Source organism: Amblyraja radiata, chromosome 17 (genome assembly GCF_010909765.2).
Source record: "Amblyraja radiata isolate CabotCenter1 chromosome 17, sAmbRad1.1.pri, whole genome shotgun sequence".
Classification (NCBI taxonomy): Eukaryota; Metazoa; Chordata; class Chondrichthyes; order Rajiformes; family Rajidae; genus Amblyraja; species Amblyraja radiata.
Window position 1 is genome coordinate 22,676,240 of NC_045972.1, and position 17,864 is coordinate 22,694,103.

General features: G+C 44.2%; 1 protein-coding gene across 1 annotated transcript in view; it reads right to left on the minus strand.

The window, feature by feature from the left end:
* The window catches only part of LOC116982582, a 68,250-nt gene that overhangs the window by 12,724 nt on the left and 37,662 nt on the right, over positions 1-17,864 (minus strand). The window contains exon 3 of the mRNA XM_033035853.1: positions 8,774-9,001. Within this exon, the coding sequence (XP_032891744.1) occupies positions 8,774-9,001 (228 nt within the window). The remainder of the gene's footprint in view (positions 1-8,773; positions 9,002-17,864) is intronic.

A 17,864-nucleotide genomic window follows, 5' to 3' on the forward strand; every position in this document is an offset into this window, starting at 1 on the left:
GTCGAGACCCTTTTTCATACTGATGTCGGGGATGAGTGGGTCAGAGATAGAATGCAGTCGGAGACAGTAAGACTGGAGGGAGAACTGGGAAGGGGAAGGGATGGAGAGAGAGGGAAAGCAAGGGCTATTGAAGCTACAGAAGTCAGTGTTCATACCGCTGGGGTGTAAGCTACCCAAGCAAAATATGAGGTGCTGTTTCTCCAATTTGCACTGGGCCTCACTGACAATGGAGGAGGCCCAGGACGGAAAGGTCAGATTGGGAATGGGAGGGGAATGGCGTGAATTCACAGCTTTATCCTGCGCTAGTTAATCCAAGGGCGAGCGAACAGTTGGACAAAAGCAACAATCATAGTGGAATAGATGACATTTCGGGTCAAGACCATTCTTCAGACTGAATCAGGGGAAAGAGGAACAAGAGATATACACGGTACTAAGGACAAATGAATGGAAGATATGTCTATATCTCCCATTTCCCTTTCTCTTGATTGTCAGTCTGAAGAAGGGTCTTGACTCGAAATGTCACCTATTCCACTCTATGGTCATTGCTTTCGTCTGTCTGAGAGAGAGATGCAAGAAAGCAGCTATGATATATAATACACAATAAACTATGTTATTAATACACAATAAACAAGTTATGCATTCTTGTACTCTTACATGGGTATGACCGCACATAAAACCACCCCCCCACCCCCTTGCTTCCCAACCTCAGCCTCATGGACCTTAGAGTACCTCTAGTTCCTAAAACCCATTTCCATCGCTGCTTTTGATTAACAAACTGACTATTTGATTTGCAGATTCAGAGAGACTGCTGTGCACAGTTCAAGTGCTGTATTTCATAAATTGTCACACCGACCACATATTTCACCAGCTATAAACTACATTGCAATATTTCAAAGGGGGAGTGAAGGGCACCATGTTAATACAAGTCTCTGTCCAAATTGTACAATTCATGACACTAACTTCTTTGGAACAAGGTACTTAATCTTTGTCTATACTTCATTGCATGTCAAGCTCAGGGCTATTAACATTGGGACATGTTAGTACATCAAGGTGACATGCTTCTGGGTTAGATTACTATGCAATGTTTTCCATTTTGAGAAACAAAAATGGAACAGTGACAATTCCAATTTGTAAATTATTGAAATCTCTTTTTTGAAACGTCAGTCAAACAAAGTATTAAGAATGCAAAAGATTTAAATTTTAAATAGGTTAGTCAATCAGAACTCCCTCCCCCCACAGGGTGAAAATATCAAGGACATAGCTTCAAGGTGAGAGAGATACGGGTTAAAGGAATTGTGCAGGGATCAAGATTCATGGGTTCGATCGTGCCTATGTGTGCAGTCTGTGCAGAATTTGTACGTTCTCCCTGTGACCATGTGGGTTTTCTCCAGGTGCTCAGGTTTCCTGCCATATTCCAAAGATGTGCAGATTTGTAGGTTACATGGCTTCTGTAAATGGTCCCTAGTGTGTAGGATAGTACTAGTGTAAGAGAATCATTGGTTGGCGTGGACTCGGTGGGCCAAAGGGTCTGTTTCCATGCTTTATTTCAAAACTAGACTATATTGTTGACAAATCGTTTTGTCAAAAGAACATCTGGGCAAGTCTAAGGCCTGAGAATTTAGACTTTACTTTAGAGATACAGCCCTTCGGAAACAGGGCCTTCGGCCCACCGAGTCCGGACCGACTATCAATCACTCTGTACGCTAGCACTATCCTACACACTAGGGACAGTATACAGAAGCAAATTAACCTACAAACCAGCATGGCTTTGGAATGTGGGAAGAAACCGAAGCACCCGGGGAAAATCCACCTGGTCATGGGGAGAACGTACAAGCTCTGTACAGACAGCATCCATAGTCAGGATCGAACCCAGGTCTCTGGCGCCATGTGGCAGCAACTCTACCACTGCACCACCCCAAGTGACCAGAGGTCATACACCGACCTGTCCTTCCTGGGGTGGTGGTTGGAGAAGAACCAACTCAGTAGCTCGTGGTTCTGTGGAGTTATCGTGGGGAATACAGCCCAGTTCCGATTACGGTAACTGTGGCTTGACCCCATTTCTCACACGTCAATGGCAACACTCAGCTTCTCCCATGACGCTCGTTGGCTTTCGATAACTTTCCTGTCCACCCGTGATCTGCCATGTGAGAAAGTGGCATGGGTTTTGTTTTTAGGAATTATCAGCAAATTTACACAGCTTGTCTCACATGATAGATCAGGAGCTGACAGAAAAAGAATCAAAAGTTAACAAGCATCAATAGCAAAGCTGAATGTTGCCATTGTATATTGAAAAATGGGGCCAGCTCTCTTACGGAATTATGGAAATTTAATTGAATTCATTGAAGCATACTGTAAGCAGTAAAAAGGCCCCAGAAAACTTTTGCTTAGGATAACAAGTCTTCTGTATTCATATTATGAATATGCATAGCAAAAGGATTTGAGTATAGGAGCAGGGAGGTTCTACTGCAGTTGTACAGGGTCTTGGTGAGACCACACCTGGAGTATTGCGTAAAGTTTTGGTCTCCTAATCTGAGGAAAGACATTCTTGCCATAGAGGGAGTACAGAGAAGGTTCACCAGACTGATTCCTGGGATGTCAGGGGGGATCTTATAGAAACGTACAAAATTCTTAAGGGGTTGGACAGGCTAGATGCAGGAAGACTTCCCGATGTTGGGGAAATCCAGAACAAGGAGTCACAGTTTAAGGATAAGGCGGAAATCTTTTAGGACCGAGATGAGGAAAACATTTTTCACACAGAGTGGTGAATCTCTGGAATTCTCTGCCACAGAAGGTAGTTGAGGCCAGTTCATTGGCTATATTTAAGAGGGAGTTAGATGTGGCCCTTGTGGCTAAAGGGATCAGGGGGTATGGAGAGAAGGCAGGTACAGGATACTGAGTTGGATGATCAGCCATGATCATATTGAATGGCGGTGCAGGCTCGAAGGGCCGAATGGCCTACTCCTGCACCTATTTTCTATGTTTCTATTATGTAACAACCAAGTGGTTTATATTGATTAAATTCAGGAAAATCCTAGCCATATTGCAAACAACTCTATCTTTAATATCCCCTATTGGCAGGAAATTGAAAGTCACTATCAATTCTCTTTGATCAATTACAAAATAAATCACACAACACCTTGCATATATTGGGATACGAGGAGCTGCAGATGTGGGAATCTTGAGTGAAACATGTAGTGCTGGAGTATCGCAGTGGATCAGGCAGCATTTGTGGAGGGAATGGACAGGCAACATTTTGAGTTGGACCCTAATTCAGACTGATTGTAGTGGGGATGGAGAAAGTTGATTGAAAGAATAATCAATCACCTCCCCAACTTCTGCAAGCAAGATAATCTATCAAAGTCTGGCAAGTTATGTCACATACATGGGTGGATGTGTCCGGGTCATGATGTTGGTGGAGTGGGCCACTGGAGCCCTTGCAGCAGCCTGGGGCTCAATTAGATCAGCCACTGCTCCAAGTGGCCAAAGGCATGGATCGGATATGGCCTGCAGCAGCACTGAGCAGTGGAGGACATCAACAACATCACCAAACCAGGCTGATCTTACAGCCCTGATCCAATGCTGCCACCGGGTCCATAGCCCTTTTTGGCAAAGTTAAGACTCCACATTATTAATAACTTTCTACCTAGAGTCAGAGAGTCATATAGCGTGGAAACAGGGCCTTTGGCCCTTGTCCACACCGATCAACATGTTCCATCTACACCAGTCCCACCTGTCTGTGTTTGGCCCAAGATAGACACAAAAAGCTGGAGTAGCTAAGGCAGCATTTCTTCAGACAGAAAGTCATAGTAAAGGGAAACGAGAGATATAGACAATGTAGAGAAATATAGAACAATGAATGATAGATATGCAAAAATGTAACAATGATAAAGGAAACAGGCCATTGTTAGCTGTTAGTTGGGTGAAAATGAGAAGCTGGTGCAACTTGGGTGGGGGAGGGATGGAGAGAGAGGGAATGCCGGTGTTATTTGAAGTTAGATAAATCAAAATTCATACCAATTTTGGTAAGCTGGTCCTCCAATTTGCGTTTAGCCTCACTCTGACAATGGAGGAGGCCTAGGACCGAGGGGTCAGTATTTGGCCCATATCCCTTTAAACCTGTCCTATCCATGTACCTGTATAAATGTTTCTTTAACATTGCGATAGTACCTGCTTCAACTACCTCTTCCAGCAGCTTGTTCCATACACCCACCATTTTTTGTGTGAAAAAGTTACCCCTTAAGTTCCTATTAAATCTTTCCCCACCTCACCATAAATGCATGTCCTTTGGTTCTCGATTCCTCTACTCTGGGAAAATACTCTGTGCGTTTACCCAGTCTATTTTTCTCATGATTTTGGAATCTCTATAAAATCACCATCTGGAATTTAGAAGAATGAGAGGGGATCATATAAAACCATATAAATCGTAAAGGATTGGACAGGCTAGATGCAGGAAAAATGTTCTCCATGTTGGGGGGACTCCAGAACCAGGGATCACATTTTAAGAATAATAAGGGGTATCCCATTTAGATGAGGAAAAATGTTTTCACCCAGAGAGTTATGAATCTGTGGCATTCGCTGCCATAGAAGGCAGGAGAGCCAAATTGAGTGGATGCTTTCAAGAGAGAGAGTTAATTTTAGCTCTTAGGGGTAAAGGAATCAAGGGAAAATGCAGGAACTCAGTACTGATTTTCAATGATCAGGCATGATCGTATAAAATGGTGGTGCTGGCTCGAAGGGCCGAATGCTTTACTCCTGTACCTATTTTTCTATGCTTCTATTTCCACTCATCCTCCTGTGCTCCAAGGAATTAGTCCTAGTGTGCTCAACCTCTCCCTATAGCTCAGGCCTCTCAAGCTCAGACTTTAATCACACAAAAGGGTGCCGGAAATACAGTAACTCTTCTGTACTGCCTCAGTGCAATCTATGATTCTTACACTTGTACTTAAGTGTAACTGTGCCCAAGTATAGTAGGATTTTTACTGATTTGTATGCAAAAAACGGAATTTCACTGTTCCGAGATATATGTGACAATAAAGTATCACTGAACCACTGCCCCAGTTGGCTAAGACACCTCAATGATCTGGGAAAAAGCCAATACTGAAGCCACAACATCACGTACAAATTGGCTGCAAAACAACACCTCATTAAATTCTAAGAAACTCAACATCAATGTAGATCGAGCTTTTGAATTAACTGATGAATTAAACAAATGAATTAATTCTTCTCTCCTCTTCATTCACCCATAATTTGTTGGCCAATTTATGAAGAGATTTCTCCTTTTCTAACCAGATTATTTCAGAGTGTTGTCACCTAGTGGTCACTAGGTAACTGGGCGTGCACTTGTCTATAGATGATATATTAATAAATCAGTCAATGAGCAGACTGACGTCATCAACAATTTTATACGGACAACAGATTTATCAATGCGAATGGATGGATGCAAGCTGTTCCATGGCTTCTTTCTACATGCCAAATCAGCACTCAATCAATTCATTACCAAAGGTTCAAAGTTTGAAAAAGGGTCAGGGATTCAAAGATTCAAAGGTTCAAAGGGTATTTTATTGTCATATGTACCAATTAAGGTACAGTGAAACTCGATTTACGATTTATCACTTGCGCTGCAGTAGCTAAACAGAGTGAGGTGGAATTGAAACTGGGCAGAAAGCCCAGGGTGGTTAAAGTGTAGCTGCAATATTTATTTATCTGCCCTTTCCATTACCCCCTGCTGCACACTCATTATTCAGAAGACAGCTTGACGCAACTAAACATCGTCCAAGAGGCAAAGCTTGATACCAGGGCTCTGCAGCTGTCGATGGTCGAATCCCTGGGACTGGATATTACCCCCATTTAATGGATAAGAGCACAGAAAAACGAAGAGAATTGCCTGAGCACACGGTGAGATTATTGTCACTCGGATAATGACAATCGTTTCTTTCTTAAGTCTATCAGAGGAGATTAATTTAAAGAGAGCAGTCCTAGACAGACACAAGGTGCTGGAGTAACTCAATGGGTCAGTCAGCATTTCTGGAGAGAAAGGATGGCCCAACCCAAAACCTCAACTTTCCTTTTTCTCCAATGATGCTGCCTGACCCATTGAGTTTCTCCAGCACCTTGTGTCTATCTTTGGTATAAACCAGCATCTTTGTTTCTTTGTATCTCTGCAGTTCTTTGTTCCTACATTGAAGAGAGGTTTTGCCCAAATAGGCAGAGGGAAGCGGAAGATCCGGGAGATCATTCAGCCTTGCTTCAACTTGGTCATGGCAGATCATCCACTTCAATCCCCTGTATCCACCTGTCCCCTCAGATATCACAAATGCTAAAGCCGTTAAGGGATATCTCAGTTTTTCTTACATATTCTTAATGACGAAGTTTACTGCCTTCAGCAAGTATGAAACTTCCATAGTTTTGCTCTTCAGTGTGAAGTACTGTGAATGTCTCCTAGTATGTTTTCATCCAGTACATTTTTGCCAACTCGTTTGAAACAGCAAACTCCATCCTTCTTTAGTTATCGAGATACAGTGAGGAAACGGGCCCTTCGGACCACCGAATCCGCGCCGATCAGCGATCTCCGTACAACTTCTACACACTAGGGACAATTTACAATCTTACCAACTCAATTGACCTACAAACCTGTTGTCCTGGGAATGTTGGAGGAAACCGCAGCACCCAGGAATAACCCACGCGGTCACGGGGAAAATGTAATACTCCGTAATAGCCAGCGCCCATAGTCAGGTTCAAACCCGGGTTTATGATGCTATATGGCAGCAACTCTGCCGCTGCACCACCGTGCCGCCCCTTCTGAACCTGTGGTCACTGCTTCTTTAATTTGCCAGCCATTGAGATCACCCTCACTATCTAGTCCACCTAATCCTCTTCAAAACCATAGAAGTGTCTGCAAGTCGAGTTTATAGTCATTTGAACAAGTACAATGTTACAAGTGCTGTAACATTTACTGGTGCAATAAAAATGTTGCTTGCACCAGCACCACAGGCACATAGACTCAGATAATCACAGAAAAAGGAAAACATAAATGACGCAAATCATTCACGACAGTGAAAAGAAAAATACCTAAAAACATGACCAAGATATATGGGTAGGGAGGGTTTAGAGGGATGTGGATCAAAAGGAAATAGTCCAGAGTGTCAACTTGGTCAGCATGGACAAGATGGTATAAATAGTATGTTTTCATCCAGTAAAGCCATCACCCCTCTACTCCTACAGTCTGAAGAAAGGTCCCGACCTGAAATATTATCTTTCCATTCCCTCCATTGGTGCTGCCTGACCCACTGAATAATACCAGCACTGTTTCTCTCATGGCAATGAAGTTCATAAGATCATAAGTGATAGTAGAATTAGACCATTTGGCCCATCAAGTCTACTCCGCCATTCCATCATGGCCAATCTATCTCTCCTTCCTAACCCCATTCTCCTGCCTTCTCCCCATAACTTCTGACACCCAGCGACACTAAACTGACTCGGAGGTCATGCAATTGAAGAGTAGTTACGAATGGGCAATGGTTGCTAACCTAACCAGAAATACCACATTTCTCAAAACAAATTAATTTACAAAAAACTGGAAAGTGGGAGGGAGGGAGGGGTGAAGATGTTGGAATTTGGAGGGAGGAAGAGGGAAATTCCTGATCTCCTAATTCCAGCTCTTTTTTGTCTACTGCCCTAATTCTTCCAACTCAGCTTACAACTCATCTAGACAGATCAACTATGATTAACAAAAAGTTCTAATAAAACATTCATCTGGAGAGTGAGCCACATTCAAAAGCAATTTGCCTGTTTGAGTGTTTGTGAAGGTTAAATGCTTTTACTAAGAGAGAGGATTGATTGTAAGGAAGAAATGCAGTAGATTGTGTACACGACTTGCAGAGGGCATTTGAGGAGGCATGTCTGATGAGGAAAGTTGGAACCATTCATATACTTGCTACCTCAGGGATGTTGGCAGAGTGAGGGTGTAGGGGTTTACAGAGAATTCCTGGGGTTAATTAATTAAAAAAAACATTAACTGCTTGAAAACGACTGCTGAAAGTGACAAAGAACAGCTTGTGAACTCAAGGTTCCAACTGATAATCTAGTCAGCACTGCGAACAATAATCCTTTGCTGGTGCAAAGATACTTAATACATCCTAATCGCCCTATATAGATTTTAAAAAGCCTGTTTTTCAGCATTGCGTCCTGTGCTGAAGTTGTTAGTTGAATGTCCAGTGTCTTGTCTGCTAGTTTAGGGCAGCATGGTGGTGCACCGGTAGAGTTGCTGCCTCACAGCGCCAGAGACCCAGGTTCGATCCGGACTACAGATAGCTATCTGGTCGGAGTTTGTAATTTCTCCCTGTGATTGTGTGGGTTTTCTCCGGGAACAGTTTTCTCCCACATCCCAAAGACGTGCAGATATGTAGGTTAATTGACTTTGGTAAAATTGTAAATTGTCCCTCGTGTGTAGGATAGTACTAGTCCATGGGGTGATCATGGACTCAGTGAGCCAAAGGGCTTGTTTCTGCATCGTAACTATAAAGTCTAAATATATGTTCAGTCTTTCATCTTTAACTTGTAATTCCATAGTTTGTTTGTTTTGTTAGTTATGAGATATTCAGTTATCAGAAATGAGTCTGCAGATATTTTAATGTTTAGCTCTGATGCTGTATAACCATTGTGCTTAGATTAAAAATTGTAAATGCTATTACTGGACTGAGCAAAGCATTGATAATTCAAGGAGCCTACAGAAGGGCAGTGAAAGGTGAAGAGGAGGGTTTTGACTTCTACTCACCGAGGAGTTTGGCGTGTGACGAAGAAATTTGACCACCTTGGAGTCAGTCGTTGGGCAAGCGAGTGCCATGTAACGGTTCCGAAAAGTGCCGTAGATCTTCAGGTGGGAGCCGGGCCTCAAGGCAGAGGGTTGCGAGCTTGGTGCTTCCTTGTTGCAAGAGGCAAACTCCACCCCGTAGGCTGAAAGGTCGAAGTACAAGCTGTGAGCCCGGATCTCCGGAGTGGGAACCTGCGCAGAAAGGAAGGGGTTAAAAATCTGCGGTCACACTTAGGAGGGCAAACCTTTGCACCACAAACAAGACCTCAAATCAGAGACACAAGAGACAGCAGATGCAGGAATCTTGAGCAAACCACAAAGTGGCTCAGTGGTGTTTTTTTTCACGTCATAGGAGCAGAAGTAGGCCATTCGGCCCATCAAGTCTACTCTGCCATTCAATCATGGTTAATCTATCTTTCCCTCTCAACCCCATTCTCCTGCCTTCACCCCATAAGCCCTGACACTCTAATGGGCCTGTCCCACTTGCGCGACTTTTTCGGCAACTACCGGCACCCGTCATAGGTCGCCAAAAATGTTGAACATGTTGAAAACTCAGCGGCGACCAGAAAGACGCTACGACTCTTTGGGTGACTGGGAGACTACTCACGACCATACAGGTGACACCCTGGCGACATGTCGCGGGGTGAAGCCTGTATGGTCGTGCGTAGTCGCCCAAAGAGTCGTACCTTGTTCTGGTTGCCGCTGGATTTTCAACATGTTGAACATTTTCGGCGACCTGTAACGACCTATGACGGGTGCCGGCAATCGCCGAACAAGTCGCATAAGTGGGACAGGCCCAGCACTAATCAAGAATCTCTCAATCTCCGCCTTAAAAAATCCATTTACTGCCTCCACAGCCGTCTGTGGCAATGAATTCCACAGATTCATCACCCTCTGGCTAAAGAAATTCCTTCTCACCTCTATTCTAAAGGTGCGTCCTTTTATTATGAGGCTATGCCCTTTGATCCTTGACTCTCCCACTACTGGAAACATCCTCACCACATCCACTCTGTTCAGGCCTTCATTATTCAGCAGGTTTCAACGTGTACCAAGCGACAGTGAAATTATTTGCATACAGATCAGTAAGATTATTGGCATACATAAGTACAACCCCAGATTAGGTAACAAATGCATAGATACAGCCCACTCAATCCATATGCAAGAGTTGGCAGGTTTTAGTGCCATTTGCAAGATTCCACCTGCAGGTGGCCACAAAGGCATGTTGCAGCCATCACCTCCATCCAGATCATCCAGTGAACCTTCATCCGTCTCCTCTCCCAGCCACCTTCATCCTTTGTGCCCAGGCCACCTCCTGCAGCTGACCTCGAGGCCGCAGAAGATAAAATCCCCAATTCTGCTCTTCAGGTCTGAAGAAGGGCCACAACTCGAAACGTCACTTATTCTTTTTCTCCAGAGAGGATATTTGACCTGCCGAGTTACTCCAGCTTTTTGTGTCGATCTTCGGTTTAAACCAGCATCTACAGTTCCTTCTTTTTACACACCCCCAGTTCTCTTTACCGACATTGTGAACTCAGCTGGTCTTCTATGAAGGGAAGAGGACATACAATGTTTTGGGTCTGGATCCTTCTTTAGACATAAGAATAGGGAGAGAAAGCTGGAGAGGTGGGGGCAGGACAAAGCCTGGCAGGTGATAGGGGTATGATTGTCAGATTGATAAAGTAACAAAGGTTAAAGGTGAAAAGTAGACAGTAGGGAATCAGATAAGAGGAAAGAAATGTAAAACTGGAGGGTGGGATATGGGTGGAATTGGACAGGGGAGGTGAAAGAGAGAACGGAAAATGGGGAATGCAGGGATTAGTTTAGGTAGGAGGGTGAAGGGCATTATTTGAAATTGCAGAATTCAATGTTGATACTTTTGGGTTGTAGGAGGTTCTGTTCCTCCAGGTTGTGTGTGGGCTCCCCCTGACAATGGAGGAGGCCAAGGACAGATAGGTCAGGTAGGGTTAAAATGGTTAGCAATGTCAAGTTATCCAATTTAGACTTTATTTTAGAATTTAGAAATACAGCACTGAAACGGGCTCTTCTGCTTACCTAGTCAGTGCCGAGCAGTGAACACCCAGTGCATTGGCACGGCCCTACTCAGCAGGAACATTTTGGAACAGTGATTATTTTTACTGAAGCCATTCAACGTACAAACCTGTACTACTTTGGAGTGTGGAAGGAAACCGGAGCACCCGGAGAAAACCTACCCAGTCACAGGGAGAACGTACAAACTCCATACAGAGAGCACCCGTAGTCAGGAGCGAACCCGGGTCACTGCGCTATGAGGCAGTAACTCTACCACTGCGCCGTCATGCATTTTGGAGAGGCTGAAGAAAGGTTTTTACTGCACTTTCCTACAATTCTCAGCAATAATGCTCTGTACTACAGAACAACAAATTTAATAGATCAGTCAATGGATCAGTTGTCAGAACCTGGGCAAAATCTGCCCTCTAGCCAACTGTATGTGCTGTAATGCAAGATACATTAGACTTGCAACATTGGATCAACTGCTATTGGGGGGGGTTGAGGAATAAGGTTATTAATAGCTCACTTTATCCTTGTCAGGCAGAGATGCAGCCAGGAAATTCACGCCCTTAACTCCATCACCTGTTGGTTAATTGTGTTATGATAACCAACCAACATATTTCCCTTGAATTTCTAACTATCAAACCAAAATCTGGGTATCTTCAAATCAAGTTCATGGCCATGATTAAGGATCAATTAGGGCAGCCCAGTGGCACAGCGGTAGAGTTGCTGCCCTACAGTGCCCGAGGCCCGGGTTCAATGTTGACCACAGGTGCTGTCTTTACGGAGTTTAATTTTCCCCCTGTGACCACGTGGATTTTCTCTGGGTTCTCTGCTTTCCCCCCACAAGGACGTGCAGGTTTGTCAGTTAATTGGCTTAGGTAAGTTGTAAAAAAGCCCCTAATACGTAAGATAGTGTTAGTGTACAGGGTGGATCGCTGGCCGTGTGGCGCACTGGATCCATGTTCATTATCTATCACCCATTGACACTAGTTCTACATTATCCCACTTTCTCATCCACGTCCAACTCAGGAGCAATTTACAGAGGCCAATTAAGGCACAAACCCACACATCTTTGGGATGTGGAAGGAAACCAGAGCACCTGGAGGAAACCTACGTGGTCACAGGGAGAACGTGCAAACTCCACATGGATAACACCCAAGGTTAGGATAGAACCTACGTCTCTGGTGCTATGAGGTAGCAGCTCCATAACTGCTGAAGGTATTTTAACAAAAACGATACCAAAGCTGCATTTGTTTAAGAACTGGTACTGGGAGAATCATTGACGGCGCGACTCACCCGTTGCAGCGGCCCCTACAGCCAGTCTGTCTTTTTTTTATTTTTTGTCTAGTTAAATGTAGTGTTTGGTGTTTTTTAATACTGGTTTTAAATGTGTATATGTGGGGGGCGGGGGGGGGGGGGGGGGGGGGGGCGGGGGGAAACTGTTTAAATCTCTTCCCTGTCTGGGAGACCCGACCTTTTCCCTGTCGGGTCTCCGTTGTCGTTGGGGCCTAGCACCGTGGAGCGGCCTTCAACCTGAATGACCCGGGGGCTCGGGAGACTGCGGAGCTGCGGACTAATCACCATCGTGGGGCTGGCCGGCCTCGGAACGTGGAGAGCGGTGGTGACTCGCTGCTGCGAATCGACTCCTGGGGCTCGGAGGCTCCAGCAACGCAGCCGCAGGTCCGGTGGACTGGGACATCGGGAGCTCGCGGGTCCGGGGGGAGAGAGAGACCGCTTCCCGGAGCTCCCGCAACGCGACTTCTCCAGCCCGTGTCGCAGGGTTGGAACGACCCGGAGCGGGGTCATACATCGCCCGGCACGGCTTCATGGCCGTGGGACATTCCAGCGCCCGCCGGGGGCTCCAACTTCGAGACTTTTAGACCGGGAGCGGGGCCGTAAATCGCCCGGCACGGCCTAAAATGGCCGTGGGACTTATCATCGCCCGCCTGGGGCTTGGGCATCGGGAGAGACATGGAGAACAGGGGAGAGAAAAGACTTTGCCTTCCACCACAGTGGGTTCACTGTGATGGATGTTTGTGTGAACTAAATTGTGTGTATGTCTAGGAATTGTCTTTGTTTGTATGGCTGTGGAAACAGAATTTCGTTTGAGCCTCACTGAGGCTCAAATGACAATAAAATTGTATTGTATTGTATTATATTGTATTACACTTTCACACCACCTCGGTTTTTCATTTACAAGCTATTTTGTTTCTGCAGTGCTTGCATCTGCCTTGAAAGCGATTTAAAAATTGCATTAAATCCAATAAAAAGGGAATGGGGAAATTACATCAATATTCAGCCATAAACCGTTTCTGAGTCACTCAAGTAAACCATCTTCCAAAATAATGATCACCGAGCAGATTCATCCCAGTCAGATCAGTTTGCATAGCGGGCACAGATTTGGGAGTCTGTATGTCTGCATCATTAGTCATCTGAAACAGTTTGGCAATATACAAATGTTTCTGAAGCAAAATGTCACAACATTTTAAATTGGTTGCAATCCATACTTAATCCCAATCTGGCTCCAAATCAAATGTTGCTACTGTAACACATTAACCAGAAATGTCTTCAGAGTCATATAGCATGCCAACCAAGATACCCCAATCCATGCTAATCCTTTGAATGCTTCTTGCTAGGCAGAGGTATTGCCTGCAAGTAGATGCCCCTAGTCAACCTTAGCCAGGTCCTCCCTTATTTGAATGATATTGGCCTTCCCCCAATTTAAGACATTTATTTCCATCTTCTACCTTTTTTCCATTACATTTGTGAAACATATGGAGGTATGGCCATGATTCCTAAAATTCTCTCCACTGGAATGGTTTATTTGCCTGAGGTCCAATAATGCCCCTACCCTCTTTGGTCTGCCTACATACCATGTCTAAAAGCTCTCTTGAACACGTCATTAAAATTCTACCGAATTCTAATGGACAAGCAATCCCTGTTATTATTCAGGAAATTCAAACCCCCAAGTACTACAACCCCATTTTTTTTTTAATCCCTCTGATCTGCTTACATATTTTTTCTCTACCATTTTAGGGGGTGGGAGGTGGAGTCTATAAAATACCTCCAGAAAAGTGACAGCTCCCTTATTGTTCCTAATCACTATCCATATGGCTTTCTTTGAGGAGCCGTCCAGGATATGCTCTCTCAATACTGAAGTACTGCAGTGTAATATCGCCTCTCCGTCTCACCTGAAAATTTACTTCCATCCACTTACCCCCTTTACCCAACTTGGTCAGCATAGATCAGTTGAGCCAAAGTGCCTGCCATATAATTCTATGACTATAATTTTGCCATTAAATCTTTAAGTTATTAAAATTCCCTCTTATTTAATATCCAAAGATTATCCTCCTTCCATCTCCTTCAGTCCATCTTCATAATTTGCATTCGCCTTTTCCTCTCCCCATCTTGCCTATAGAGAGGACGTTTGGAGATCCTACAGATGTTATGGATCTATTGATGTTAACAAATTCAGTCACCGTCCTCCTGCTAACAGCTTTGTGCCATTTGTTCGGGAGGTTTGAATCATGGAACAGAACAGTAGATGAGACTTCCGGTGAGTGCCATGCTGATCGTTACACATGGGCTGCTAACGTCACCCAGTGCATTAAGTGGGACCCACAGAACCCAAGAATCTCAATGCAGAATACCTGGAATGCTGCAAATAACAAAAAGAAAAGTCAGATTGAAAAATTCAAGTGCAAACAGTGGGAGGGAAATTGGGAGCTGTCCAAGTACAAAAGAGCAAATGTGCAAAGTGATCATACAAAGCCTTATTTTTGCAAGATTATATTTCTGGTCAGGAATGGGAGTTTAAGCTCCAAAAAAAGCAAAATTAGCAAGCTTGAAAAAAGACGAGCAGAACGCAAATCATCAATGTAGCCTTGCAAAAAGTAGAAATTAATTTGAATGAAACATCATTTGAATGGATAAATAATTCCAGAGAAGGAACTAAGGACTGGATGTGGAGAGGATGTTTCCACTTGTGGGTGAGCCCAGGACCAGGGTCTAGGACATATCTTTACAATAAAGGAGGAATTTCTTCAGAGGGTGGAGAATCTGTGGAATTCATTGCCACAGATTGTGCTGGAGGCCACGTCTTTGGATATTTTTAAAGCAGAGGTTGACAGGTTCTTGATTAGCAAGGGTGTCAAAGGTAGCAGAAGGTAGAAGAATGGGGTTGAGAGGGAAAGATAGATCAACCACGACTGAATGGTGGAGCAGACGCAATGGGCTGAATGGTCTAATTCTGCTCGTATGTCTTATGAACACATGTAGTTATTTAATGAAGGGGGCATGATGAAAGGAGTTTGGAGACAATACTAAAATTAGCCATTAGTGTCGTTGAAGGAGGAGAGAAGCTTTCAATGGCGGGAGCATGGAGATTGTCTTAGAGAAGTAGAGAATGGTATTAAATCCTGAGAGGTGTACAAGGTTTTCTGGTTAGGGTTCATGTAAGGGTTCTGCTGAAGAGTCCCAGACCCAAGACATTAACCGTTTCTCTTTAAATAGATGCTGCTGGACGTGCTGAACGATTCCAGCTATTTGTGTTTCTAACACAACTGAAACTGTGCCAATCCTATTACTGAGTGTTTGCAGCTATTTCTGTTTCTAATGCATTTGGAGATCTGTAACAAAGTAAGGAATTGTGCAATAAGAGTTAAATCTTGAATTGTGGGGAACAGGGCCCCAGAGTGCTTGACTACAGACCCTTAAACGGTTTACTTTAGACTTGAAATGCAGAGCAGAAACAGGACCTTCAGCCCACCAAGTCCATGCTGACCAGCGATCACTCTGTACACGAACACTATCCTGCGCACTACAGACAATTTACTATTTTACCAAATTCAATTGACCTACAAATCTGTAAGTCGCAGGAGGAAACTGGAGCACCCGAAGAAGACCCACACGGTCACAGTGAGAATGTACAAACTCTGTACAGACAGCACCCCGTAGTCAGGATTGAACCCAGGTCTCTGACACTGCAAGGCAGCAGCTCCACCACTGTGCTGCCCCTTGTTATCTTTTCACAAAGCACACAGAATGCCTTGCTGTATTAGTCAGGACACAGAATAAGATCAGGGAGGTTAGACTGGAAATGTATTCAAAGATTGTTAGGTTGCAGCTTGATACAACTCTTGGCAGCATGTTACTGAAAGCCACCAATGCCTGGCCACTGACAGAGTGTTGGCAGATGAGATTAGGCTGGGAGGCTTAGATGTCATGGGAAAACAAGCACATGATAAAAGGGGTGTATGAGCAGGCTTGCATGCAAATTGGAAGAACTAATTTCTCTGTGTCAAATCAAATGCTGGGCAGAGACTTAAATTAGAACAAAGAATTAGAAGAAACAAGAGGGAAATATTTTCATGCAGAGTATGTTGAAATCTCACTGCCTGGAAAGGATGCAGGTGGAAACTCGTGAGTATCTGAATGTGTTAATGAAGACAGATGCCTTGCAGACCTACTGAGCAACTGCTTGAAGATGTGCAAAACTTTGGTACTGCACGGATTCTATGGGCCAATTGGCCTCCAGTGTCACAAATGTGCCATGCTTCAACTTCTACTTAAGTGAGTGGCTCTGGCATTTTCCATTCCCTAATCCAGCCATCTACAGTCCTTTGAGTGAAGTTGCTGATTTGACTATATAAAATCAGTGTAAATGGGCACCTTTATACTCTTGATCCACTGGGGAATGGAATTCAAAATAACCTTTCACGCAAGATGTTTGTGTCCAGGGCCAAGCTAACGCCACTGTCCAAGTTTGAAATTGGGTCTTGGAAAAAAGGGACTTTTGTAAGGTTAGAAAGCTGTTCAATTATTATGTGCTCTTACCCATTAATCATTCCCCTGCTTAGCCTAGTTTAGATTTTTAGCTTAGAGTTACAGCGCAGAAACAAGCCCTTCGGCCCACCGAGTCTGTGCCAACCATCACTCACCCCATACACTAACATTGTCCTACACACTAGGGACAATTTGCTATTTCACCAGACCCATTAACCTACCAACGTGCACGTCTTTAGAGAGTGGAAGGAAACTGGAGCACCTGGAGAAAATGCACATGGCCACAGGGAGAACATAAAAACACCAAACAGACAGCGCCCAGAGTCCGGATTGAACCTGGGGCTCGGGCGATGTAAGGCAGGAGCTCTACTGCTGTGTCACGGTGCCGCTCCTTGCAGCCCGAAAGGACAACTATTTGCCTGCACTTTGAGGAGATTGGGAAGAACCATGAGGACCGGAAAGTATTGTTAGCACAGGGACTGCAGCTTCTAACAGAGGCCTGGGGATTTAGGATTGAATACAGGCCGTAGAACATCCTGCATGCTCCTGGAGAGACAATATATTTGGGTTGGGCTAACTTGTATATTTTTCTCTGGAGCAGGTCTGGAGACCTGATAAGAGTCATGCAGCCCTCGAAACAGACCCCTTGGTGCAGCTCTTCCATGTTGGCCAAGATGCCCATCTATATTAATCCCATTGGCCTGTGTTTGACATATCCCGCTAAACCTTTGCTAGTCATGCAGCTACCCAATTGTATTTTAAATATTACTGTACTACTTCCTCTGGCCAGTCATTGCATATATGCACCAGTCTGTGTGAAAATAATTACCGCTCAGGTTACTATTAAATCTTTCCCCTCTCACCTTAAACCGATGCCATCATGATTTTGTGAGATCAGCCCTCTATTAAGTTTCCTCTCAGGGTTCTATACTCATGAGAATAAAGTCCCAACCTGCCCAACCTCTCCCTCTGTTCTTCAAGTTCTCGCCACATCCTCATAAATCTTCTATGCACTCTTTTCAGCTTAATGGCAACTTTTCCAATGGTAGTGTGAACAAACTCAACATCATACTACAGGTGCAGCCTCATCAACATCTCATACAACTACAACATGACATCCCAACTTCTATATTCAATATAGATAAAATGCTGGAATAACTAGAACGGGTCAGGCAGAATCTCTGGAGAATAGGTGACATTTCAGGTTAGGACCCTTCCGCACTGTCTGTAAAAGGGTCCC